The 12,129-nt window shown below is 67.1% G+C and overlaps 2 protein-coding genes across 2 annotated transcripts; both read right to left on the bottom strand.

The window, feature by feature from the left end:
• Positions 1 to 1,327: 1,327 nt before the first annotated feature.
• Positions 1,328 to 5,170, bottom strand: PRSS16 (serine protease 16; the record flags this gene model as incomplete). Its single annotated transcript, XM_084280726.1, has 10 exons — positions 1,328 to 1,507; positions 1,610 to 1,742; positions 1,824 to 2,087; positions 2,172 to 2,219; positions 2,317 to 2,394; positions 2,512 to 2,635; positions 2,728 to 2,851; positions 4,672 to 4,771; positions 4,895 to 5,025; positions 5,125 to 5,170. Coding segments are annotated over 10 exons (1,228 nt in total), but the record flags the coding sequence as incomplete, so codon positions are not given.
• Positions 5,171 to 9,816: 4,646 nt separating this feature from the next.
• Positions 9,817 to 10,910, bottom strand: LOC311204273 (homeobox protein otx5-like; the record flags this gene model as incomplete). Its single annotated transcript, XM_084280723.1, has 3 exons — positions 9,817 to 10,443; positions 10,562 to 10,713; positions 10,814 to 10,910. 3 exons carry the CDS (start codon positions 10,908 to 10,910, stop codon positions 9,817 to 9,819), a joined length of 876 nt encoding a protein of 291 aa, XP_084136849.1.
• Between the last annotated feature and the right edge of the window lie 1,219 nt (positions 10,911 to 12,129).

Consider the following 12,129-nt stretch of genomic DNA (forward strand, 5'->3'; position numbering starts at 1 on the left):
AAACACCGTGGGGGCCCCAGAGCCGCCGCGGGACCCCAGAGCCGCCACGGGGCCCCAAAACCACGCGGGACCCCCGAAACACTGCGGGACCCCAGAGGCACCGCGGGACCCCGAAACACCGCGGGGGCCCCGAAACACCGTGGGGCCCCAAACACACTGCGGGACCCCAGAGGCACCGTGGGGCCCTGAAACACCGCGTCACCGCGTCATGGTGCTGTGAGGTGTCACCCCCTCCCCACCCTGTGCTGTGCCGCACGTCACCATGCCATGCCATGCCGCTGTGTGCCGTGACACCATGTGCCACCATGTGCCACCATGTGCCATGTGCTGTGCTGTCATGTGCCACCATGTGCCGTGGCACCATGTGCCATGCTGTACCACCCTGTGCCATGACACCATGTGCCACCATGTGCCACCATGTGCCATGCTGCTGTGTGCCATGCCACCATGTGCCATGCATGCTGTACCACCCTGTGCCATGACACCACGTGCTGTGCCATGCTGTGCACCACCATGTGCCATGTGCCACCATGTGCCTCCATGTGCTGTGCCGCCATGTGCCACCTTGTGCCATGACACCACGTGCCACCATGTGCCATTTTTCTGTGTGCCGTGCCACCATGTGCCGCCATGTGCCGCCATGTGCCGCCATGTGCCGTGCAGCCATGTGCCATGCTGCCGTGTCCCATGCCACCATGTGCCACCATGTGCCGTGCCATGCTGTGCCACCATGTGCCATGCTGCTGTGTCCCATGCCACCATGTGCCACCATGTGCCATGGCACCATGTGCTGTGCCATGCTGTGCCACCATGTGCCATGCTGCCGTGTGCCATGCCACCATATGCCATGCCATGCTGTGCCACCATGTCCCATGACACCACGTGTTACCATGTGCCACCATGTGCCACCACGTGCCGTGTTGCCATGTGCTGTGTCACCATGTGCCACCGTGTACCATGCTGCCATGTGCCGTGCCATGCTGTGCCACCAGGTGCCACCATGTGCCACCATGTGCCGTGCTGTGCCGTGCTGTGCCATGCTGTGCCGCCATGTACTGTGCCACCATGTGCCACCATGTGCCACCATGTGCCATGCTGCTGTGTGCCAAGCCATGCTGTGCCACCATGTGCCACCATGTGCGACCATGTGCCACCATGTGCTGTGCCACCATGTGCCGTGCTGCCGTGTGCCGTGCCACCATGTGCTGCCATGTGCCGTGCCACGCTGCGCCACGCTTTGCCACACCACACCGTGCCATGCCACGCCACCACCCCCACGCCGCGCCGCGCGTCTCCCCATCCCCCCCCCTCCCCCCGCTCCCCGCACCATTAACAAAGAGCACGCGGTGGTCTCGGCGCCGCGCTGCCCCGTAGAAGGCGTTGGTGAAGGCGACGGCGGCCCGGACACGCGCCGGCGCGATGCCGAAGACGTCGGCGCAGAGCCTGAGCTGCGCCCGCAGCGTCTGGAAGCGGGAGAAGGGGCAGGCGGCGTCGCGGCAGCTGGGGTCTGCGGGGTGGGGTGGGGTGTGGGGGTCACACCAGGGCTATACCCACCCCCTCCCAAACCCACAGCATCCCCCACCCCACCATAACCCATCCCCAGGCTCACAGAAGCCAAACTCGGTGCAGGTTTGGAAGAGCCAGAGCCGGGGCGCGTTGGCGGCGCTGGGCCGCCGCAGCTCCCGCACCGCCGCGCGCCGCGAGCTGGGGGTGCAGCGCAGGCCCCCCTTCCTCAGAGAGGCCTGGGGAGGGGGGTAAGAGGATGAATTTGGGGATGGGGGTGGGGTACAACCCCCCTCCTCATCTCAGACCCATCCCCAAACCTTATTGAGCGCCACGAGGCGTCGGTACGGGGCGCCGCGGCGCGCGTCGGCCATGGCGCGGCACAGGGCGGCCACCGAGCCGGCGCCGCCGTTGTACTGCGCCGCCGCCCCGAAGATGTCGGCCAGGTTCTCCGCCAGCACCTCCCGGTCTCCTGGTTCCCGTGGGATCCGGCAGCAGGAAAAATCCCGGCACAGCTCGGCCAAGCGCCGGCCCCGCAAAGCCGCGTCCAGCGCCGCGAAGGCCGAGGCCACCGCGCGCCGGCACTGCCGTGGCCAAGGGGTGAAGGGTGTGTGTGGGGGTCCTATGACCCCCTCCCCAACACCCCAACACCCCCGCATTGGACCCACCTCTGGTGACCCCCCAATGATGGGGCTGGAGAGGGCAGAGGACACAACCTGAGGGGAGAGATTTGGGGTGGGGGGTGGGTGGGTGGGGGGGTTAATGCTGCCCCAGGGGTTGTTTGGGGGGGGGGGTCCAGGGTGGGGGTCTCACATGGTTGTATCCAGTGAAGTCAACCTGAGCTCGGATGGGAGCGGATGAGGCGACGGCGGCTGAGATCAAGTGGGGAAACTGAGGCACGGGGTGGGGGGGGGGGGGTTATGTCAGCCTCAGGTGCCCACCCACCCCAACAACCCCTTGGGAGGGGGAAGGGGAAGGGGGGGGAGGAGTGGGGGGGTCTTGTCCCACCTTGAGGCGTGCCCAGGCGGCCAGGGCGCCGGCGTAGGACCCCCCGAAGCAGACCCAGGTGTGGTTGGGGCTGAGACCCCACGCGCTCGTGACGTGGAGCCGGAAGGCAGCCAGGTCGGCCAGGCTGGAGGTGGGGACAGGGAAGGGGGGGGGGGGGGGTTGTCTGCCAGGGGGGTGGGTGACTGTGTGTCCCCCTCCCCTGTCCCCAGCACTCACGCCTGTTGGCTGGAGAGGAAGCGCAGGGCGGGACCCCCGCCCGGCCCCCGGCTGCCCCCGTAGAATCGATGCTCCAGCGCCGCCAGCAGCGCCCCGGGCGCCCGGCCCAGCGCCGGCACGTGGCCTGGGCACCGGCACCGGCACGGACAGGGCATGGCAGGTCCTCATGCTTTACCTCATCCCCATCCCATCCCAATCCCATCCCATCTCATCCCATTGCCATCCATCCATCCCATCCCCATCCCATCCCACATCCCATCCCTCCCATCCCATCCCATCCATCCCCATCCCAATCCCATCCCCATCCCCATCCCCATCCCATCTCATCCCATCCCATCCCCATCCCCATCCCATCCCCATCCCATCCCCATCCCCATCCCATCCCATCCCCATCCCATCCCCATCCCATCCCCATCCCATCCCATCCCCATCCCCATCCCCATCCCCATCCCCATCCCATCCCCATCCCCATCCCCATCCATCCCATCCCATCCCATCCCCATCCCCATCCCCATCCCCATCCCCATCCCCATCCCATCCCATCCCCATCCTCATCCCCATCCCATCCCCATCCCCATCCCCATCCCCATCCCCATCCCATCCCCATCCCATCCCATCCCCATCCCCATCCCCATCCCATCCCATCCCATCCCCATCCCATCCCCATCCCCATCCCCATCCCATCCCATCCACCATCCCCATCCCCATCCATCCCATCCCCATCCCATCCCCATCCCCATCCCATCCCATCCCATCCCCATCCCGTCCCTATCCCATCCCATCCCCATACCAATCCCATCCCATCCCGTCCCCATCCCCATCCCCATCCCCATCCCCATCCCCATCCCATCCCATCCCCATCCCATCCCATCCCATCCCATCCCATCCCATCCCCCCCATCCCCATCCCCATCCCCATCCCATCCATCCCATCCCATCCCCATCCCCATCCCCATCCCCATCCCCATCCCATCCCATCCCCATCCCCATCCCCATCCCATCCCCATCCCATCCCATCCCATCCCATCCCATCCCATCCCATCCCCATCCCTATCCCCATCCCATCCCCATCCCATCCCATCCCCATCCCATCCCCATCCCATCCCATCCCATCCCATCCCCATCCCCATCCCCATCCCATCCCATCCCCATCCCCATCCTCCCCACCATCCCCAATCCCCATCCCATCCCATCCCCATCCCCATCCCCATCCCCATCCCCATCCCATCCCATCCCCATCCCCATCCCATCCCATCCCATCCCCATCCCATCTCCATCCCCATCTCATCCCCATCCCCATCCCCATCCCATCCCCATCCCATCCCATCCCCATCCCATCCCATCCCATCCCATCCCATCCCCATCCCATCTCCATCCCCATCTCATCCCCATCCCCATCCCATCCCCATCCCCATCCCCATCCATTCCCCATCCCATCCCATCCCATCCCATCCCCATCCCATCCCCATCCCATCCCCATCCCATCCCATCCCATCCCATCCCATCCCATCCCCATCCCATCCCCATCCCATCCCCATCCCATCCCCATCCCCATCCCCATCCCCATCCCATCCCCATCCCATCCCCATCCCATCCCCATCCCCATCCCATCCCCATCCCATCCCCATCCCCATCCCCATCCATTCCCCATCCCATCCCATCCCATCCCATCCCATCCCATCCCCATCCCATCCCCATCCCATCCCATCCCATCCCATCCCATCCCCATCCCATCCCCATCCCATCCCATCCCCATCCCATCCCATCCCCATCCCATCCCATCCCATCCCATCCCATCCCATCCCATCCCATCCCATCCCATCCCCATTCCATCCCATCCCCATCCCATCCCCATCCCCATCCCCATCCCATCCCATCCCATCCCCATCCATTCCCCATCCCATCCCATCCCATCCCATCCCATCCCATCCCATCCCATCCCTACCCCTGCTCAGCATCGCCGCCGACATCCCCCCCTCTCCCCCCAGCAGCAGGAAGACGGGTCCGTCCGGCTCCCGCCAGAATTCCCGGTTGATCCAGTACCGCTGCGGAACGGGGGGGGTGGGGATGGGGGGGTCTGTCAGGCCGCACACGCGTGTGCTCCCGTGTGACACGCGTGTGCTCCCGTGTGACACGCGTGTGTGTCACCCCCACACCCCCACCCCCACCTGTCTCAACTCCCCCGGCTCCAGGCGGTCGAAGTGGTCGAGGGGCTGGACCAGGGACCCCTCCAGGGTCCCCCCCCCAGCCCCCCCCAGGGTGCCCCCTCCAGCCCCCCCCACTGCCTCCGCCTTGGCACCTGCTGGGACACACACACACATGTCACGAGCCCATCAGGGCTCAGCCCAGCCCTGAATGGGGACCCCACCCCCAAATCCCATCCCCCCCCTCAACTCACCAACTTCCATCTGCACCAGCAGCACCAGCAGCAGCAACTGGGACATAGTGGGGGGGCTGGACTGGAGCAGCACTGGGATGAACCAGGAGCTGCGCTGGGATGAACCAGGATGCACTGGGATGTACCAGGAGCTGCACTGGGATGTACCGGGATGCACTGGGATGTACCAGGAGCTGCGCTGGGATGTACCGGGATGCACTGGGATGCAGTGGGAGGACTGGGATGCACCAGGACACGCTGGGATGCAGCGGGAGCAGCACCGGGATGAGCACTGGGACGCACTGGGATGAGCACTGGGACGCACTGGGACGCACTGGGACGCACTGGGACGCACTGGGCTCCGCTCGCTGCTTTTATGGGCCCATCCCGGGGTGTGTGGGGGGTGGGGGGGTGGGGATGAAGTTTTGGGTTCCCTCCTGGCCCAGGGAGGGGGGGGTGGGGGGGGGGTTGGGGGGGGGGGGGTCCGCGTGCCAGCGCGTCCCCACGCCGCGTGGCGTCCGCACCGGCCCCGACGCGTCCTGCGGGGGGGGGGGTTTGGGGGGGGGTTGGGGGGGGTGGGGAACCGCAGGGTGCCCCCCCCACGCCCCCCCCCCCAACCCCTGGCAGCGCCGCCCTCCTTATCCCCCTCATTAGGGCCGTTAAACCGGGCTTAACCCTCTTCCCAGACCCCCCCCCCCCCCCACCGTGTCCCCCCCCCCCAACCCCCCCGGCTCAGCCCGGATTAGGCTCCATCTGCCCGGCAGAGCCCGGGGAGGGGTGGGCAGGGACCCCCCGCCCCCCCCCCCACCCTCAGGGACCTCCATGTGCCAGGACCACCCCCCCCTCCCCACCCCCCATCCAGGGACCCCCATGTACACCCCCTCCAGGGACCCCCTTGTGCAGGGACCCCCTCAAACACCCTCAGGGACCTCCATGTGCCAGGACCACCCCCCCCTCCCCACCCCCCATCCAGGGACCCCCATGTACACCCCCTCCAGGGACCCCCTTGTGCAGGGACCCCCCTCAAACACCCTCAGGTTCCCCCCCCCCCGCAGCACCCTCAGGGACCTCCATGTGCCAGGACCAACCCCCCCTCCCCACCCCCCATTCAGGGACCCCCATGTACCCCCCCCCCCTCCAGGGACCCCCTTGTGCTGGGACCCCCTCAGGAACCCCCCTCCCCAGCACCCTCAGGGACCCCCGTGTGCCAGGACCACCCCCCCTCCCCACCCCCCATCCAGGGACCCCCATGTACCCCCCCCTCCAGGGACCCCCATGTACCCCCCCCCCCTCCAAGGGACCCCCTTGTGCAGGGACCCCCGCTCAGGACCGCCCCCCAGCACCCTCAGGGACAGAGTATCGGGGGGGTGCAGGGTCTTGGGGAGGGGTGCGGGGGGTCCCTGGGGGGTGCAGGGTCTCGGGGAGGGGCGCGGGGGGTCCCTGGGGGGTGCAGGGTCTCGGGGAGGGGTGCAGGGGTCCCTGGGGGGTGCAGGGTCTCAGGGAGGGGTGTGGGGTGTCCCTGGGGGGTGCAGGGGACCTTGGGGGGGTGCAGGGTCTCAGGGAGGGGTGTGGGGGGTCTCTGGGGGGGGTGCAGGGTCTCGGGGAGGGGTTCAGGGGTCCCTGGGGGGTGCAGGGTCTCGGGGAGGGGTGCAGGGTCTTGGGGAGGGGTGCGGGGGACCTTGGGGGGTGCAGGGTCTTGGGGAGGGGTGCGGGGGGTCCCTGGGGGGTGCAGGGGACCTTGGGGGGGTGCAGGGTCTCAGGGAGGGGTGCAGGGGTCCCTGGAGGGTGCAGGGTCTCAGGGGGGGTGCAGGGTCTTGGGGAGGGGTGCAGGGGACCTTGGGGGGTGCAGGGTCTCAGGGGGGGTGCAGGGTCTCGGGGAGGGGCACGGGGGACCTTGGGGGGTGTAGGGTCCCTGGGGGGTGTAGGGTCCCTGGGGGGTGCAGGGTCTCAGGGAAGGGTGCAGGGGACCTTGGGGGGTGCAGGGTCTTGGGGAGGGGTGCAGGGGTCCCTGGGGGGTGCAGGGTCTCAGGGAAGGGTGCAGGGGACCTTGGGGGGTGCAGGGTCTTGGGGAGGGGTGTGGGGGTCCCTGGGGGGTGCAGGGTCTTGGGGAAGGGTGCAGGGTCTTGGGGAGGGGTGCAGGGGACCTTGGGGGGTGGGGGGGGTCCCTGGGGGGTGCAGGGTCTCAGGGGGGGTGCAGGGTCTCGGGGAGGGGCGCGGGGGGTCCCTGGGGGGTGCAGAGTCTCGGGGAGGGGCACGGGGGTCCCTGGGGGGTGCAGGGTCTCAGGGGGGGTGCAGGGTCTCGGAGAGGGGTGCAGGGGTCCCTGGGGGGTGCAGGGTCTCAGGGAGGGGCGCGGGGGGTCCCTGGGGGGTGCAGAGTCTCGGGGAGGGGCACGGGGGTCCCTGGGGGGTGCAGGGTCTCGGGGGGGTGCAGGGTCTTGGGGAGGGGTGCGGGGGGTCCCTGGGGGGCGCAGGGACCCCCGCGGGGGCAGCTGTCACCCACCATTGCCCAGCAATTCGTCACCCAGCCCCTAATCCCTCTAATTCGGAGCCGCCCCATTTGCTAAATTAGATCAGTAAAAATAACCATGGGGGGGGGGGGGAGAGGGGGAATTGAGGGGAGGGGGGCAAAACAGGGGGCCGGGACCCCCACCCCCACCCCCCCACCCCATCTGGGGCCCCCCTGCCCCTGGATGCTGGGGAGGGAGACAAGGAGGGGGAGTCCAGAAACCCCAATTTGAGGGGTTCCCCCCCACTCCACCCCCCCCCTCTGCAAGCCCAGGGTCCTTTGTTAGCAGCCCCCCCGTTAATGAGGAGGGGGGGGGAAACATGAGACCCCCCCTCAACTTCTCCACTTTGGGGTGGTTCTTTATTATTGACTCGGTTTTGGGGGGTTTCTTCCTTCCCCTGGGGGGGCAAAGACGCAGCTAAGGGGGGGCTGGGGAGGGGGGGGGGGGGGCAGGGAAACAGGGGGAGATGTGTGTGTGGGGGGGTGTCTGGCCTGGGGGGGGGGAGATGGGGGGACACACACGGTGGGAGGGGTGGTGACGCTCCCAGTGGTGGCTGGAACGGGGTCCCACCCCGCTGTGCAGCCCACGGGGGTGCCCCAGGCTCGGGGGTGCCATATGCTGCTGGAGTAGTCGGTGGTGTGTGGGTGGTCCGTGGCACGGGGACACCCTGTGCCGTGGGGACACTCTGTGCCATGGGGACACCATGGCATGGGGACACTCTGTGCCATGGGGACACTCTGTGCCACGGGGACACCCTGTGCCATGGGGACACCGTGACACGGGGACACTGTGCCACACCATGAGGATGCTCTGTGCCATGGGGACACCCTGTGCCATGGGGACACTGTGACACGGGGACACCCTGTGCCATGGGGACACCCTGTGCCATGGGGACACCGTGGCACAGGGACACTCTGTGCCACGGGGACACCCTGTGCCATGGGGACATCGTGACATGGGGACACCGTGACACGGGGACACCCTGTGCCATGGGGACACTCTGTGCCATGGGGACATTGTGCCACACCACGAGGATGCTCTGTGCCATGGGGACAGTCTTTGCCACGCCACAAGGATGTTATGCCATGGGGACACTCCATGTCACACCATGAGGATGTTCTGCCAAGGGGACACTCCGTGCCACAGGGACACTCTGTGCCATGGGGACACCGTGCCAACACCACGAGGATGCTCTGTGCCATGGGGACAGTCTGTGCTGTGGGGACACCGTGACACAGGGACACCGTGCTGTGGGGACACTCTGTGCCATGGGGACACCGTGCCAACACCATGAGGATGCTCCATGGTGTGGGGACACTCCGTGCCATGGGGACACTCTGTGCCGTGGGGACACTGTGCCAACACCATGAGGATGTTCTGCCATGGGGACACTCCGTGCCATGGGGACAGTCTGTGCCATCGGGACACTCTGTGCCACACCACGAGGATGTTGTGCCATGGGGACACTCCATGCCACGGGGACACTGTGCCACAGGGACAGTCCGTGCCACACCACGAGGATGTTCTGCCATGGGGACACTCCGTGCCACAGGGACACTCTGTGCCATGGGGACACTCTGTGCCACGGGGACAGTCTTTGCCATACCACAGGGATGTTCTGCCACGGGGACACTCCGTGCCATGGGGACAGTCTGTGCCATGGGGACACTGTGCCACAGGGACAGTCCGTGCCACACCACGAGGATGTTGTGCCATGGGGACACTCCATGCCATGGGGACACTCTGTGCCATAGGGACAGTCTGTGCCACACCATGGGGATGTTCTGCCATGGGGACTCTCCGTGCCACAGGGACACTCCGTGCCATGGGGACAGTCTGTGCCATGGGGACACTGTGCCACACCACAAGGATGTTCTGCCCTTGGGACACTCTGTGCCATGGGGACACTCCTTGCCGTGGGGACAGTCTGTGCCATGGGGACACTCCGTGCCATGGGGACACTCCGTGCCACGCCACGAGGATGCTCCGTGCCACCGAGGCCGTGCTGGAGACGCTCCGTGCCGCGCAGACATCCCACGGCGAGGATCCGGTCCTTGCCCCAGGGATGCTCCGTGTGGGGATTCCCAGTGCCGGGATGACTCTCGGTACCCGTGTTCCGGCATCACGTGGCACAGAGGCGGCAGGGAGGGGGGTGGTCTCGGGCGCTGCTGGGAGCAGGGGGTGTGTGGGGGGGTCCATCTCCCCCTCACAAGACCTGGAATTTCCAGGAGCTCTGGTCCTTGTAGTCCAGGCAGTCGGCGGCGTTGAAGTTGAGCTTCCAGGAGGTCGCCTGGTCCTTGTAATCCAGGCAGTCGACGGTGCCGAATCCCAAGCCGGCGGCGCCGTATCCCTGCCCCGCCAAACCAGCGGGCGAGGGAGCCAGGTGGGCGCCCATGGTGGGGGCTGCCAGGGGGCTGAGCGCGGCGCCGGGGGCCCCCAGCTGCGGGTGCATGGGCGAGAGGTACGAGCTGCAGTCCAGGCCGCCGAAATAAGCGGCCGAGCTGGCGTAGCCTTGGCCGTAGCCGGCGGCTTGGCTGTAGGTGCTGGCGAAAGGCGCCGAGCGCGGTAACCCCGGCGTGGCCGAAGAAGCCAAGGGGTCTGGAACGGGTGAGATGGAGGCCGGGCTCCAAATGGAGACGGTGGCGCCGGTGGTGGCGGAACTCGGGGTGCCGGCGGGAGCGGTGGGCGGGGGGCTGTACGGCCCGGCTGTCGCGGCTTCAGCGCCGGCGTCGCGCGCCGGGGAGTTCTTCTTCTTGGCGGGACGAGCCTTGGCTTGGCCGCTGCTCTGCTGCTGCTGCTGCCGGCACTTGGCGCGGCGGTTCTTGAACCACACCTGCGGGAGTGGGGAAACTGAGGCACGGGGTGGACGCGATGAGCCCCCCACCCACCCCTTTCCCAAGAGACACCCCCCACCACCACCACCACCACCCACCACCAAACCTGGGGCTCACCTGGACGCGGGACTCGGGCAGGTTGATTTTCAGGGCCACCTCCTCACGCATGAAGATGTCGGGGTAGCGGGTTTTGGCGAAGAGAGCCTCCAGGATGTCCAGCTGCGCCCGGGTGAAGGTGGTGCGCTCCCGGCGCTGCTTCCGCGGCGTGGCTACGGCGGGAGGGTGGGGATACGTCCTTATGGGAACACCACCACCCTGCGCCCACCCGGGATGGGATTTAGGGGGGATTTAGGGGGGGTTGTTGCTCACCGGGGTATCCGACGGCGGAGTGCAGCAGGTCCATGCCGGGCCCGGCCAGGCTCAGCCCGTTGACGGCGTAGTGGGGCTGCTTGATGTAGGACATCATGCTCCAGGCGGGACGCTCCGCGCCGGGCCCCGGCGCTGCCGAGGTGGGCTGGGCGCCGGCTGTGAGGGGTAGGTGGTGGGGGTCACAACCGGCACGGTGCTGCACGGCACGACGGTGCACGGCATGGCAATGACTGAGTATGGCATAACATGGCATGGCACGGCACAGCATGGCACGGCACAGCATGGCACGGCATGGCACATGGCACGGCGTGGCACATGGTGTGGCACAGCACAACACGGCATGGCATGGCACAGCACAACATGGCACATGGCACAATATGGCACAGCACAACATAGCACAACATGGCACAGCACAGCATGGCATGGCATGGCATGGCACGGCACAGCACGACATGGCACGGCACAGCACGGCACACGGCACGATATGGCACAGCACAACACAGCACAGCATGGCACAGCACGGCACATGGCACGGCACAACACAGCATGGCATGGCATGGCACGGCATGGTATGGCACAGCACAATACAGCACAACATGGCACGGCATGGTACATGGCATGGCACAGCACAACACGGCACAACACAGCATGGCATGGCATGGCACATGGCATGGCACAGCACAACACAGCACAACACGGCATGGCACAGCATGGCACAGCCCATGGCATGGCATGGCACATGGCATGGCCCATGGCATGGCCCATGGCACAGCATGGCACATGGCACGGCACAGCACATGGCATGGCACAGCACCACACAGCACAATATGGCATGGCACGGCATGGCATGGCACATGGCACAGCATGGCACACGGCATGGCACACGGCACGGCCCATGGCACGGCACATGGCATGGCATGGCAACGGCCCATGGCACGGCACATGGCACAGCATGGCACATGGCACAGCATGGCACAACAGCACAACAAGGCATGGCACAGCACGGCACGGCACATGGCACGGCATGGCCCATGGAACATGGCATGGCCCATGGCATGGCCCATGGCACAGCATGGCATATGGCACAGCATAGCACACGGCATGGCACACGGCATGGCACATGGCATGGCACATAGCACGGCATGGCACACGGCATGGCACACGGCATGGCACATGGCACATGGCACAACACACATGGCAGAGCACAGCCCATCCCAGCCCAGCTCATCCGGCCCCGCGCACCATGTCCCGGCACCGGATCCCTCCCGGTCCTACCTGTGCGCCCCGCGGTGCCCCAAGCTCCGGGCGGGATGTGC

The sequence above is a fragment of the Gallinula chloropus genome, assembly GCF_964237585.1.
Source record: "Gallinula chloropus genome assembly, contig: HAP1_SCAFFOLD_493, whole genome shotgun sequence".
Classification (NCBI taxonomy): Eukaryota; Metazoa; Chordata; class Aves; order Gruiformes; family Rallidae; genus Gallinula; species Gallinula chloropus.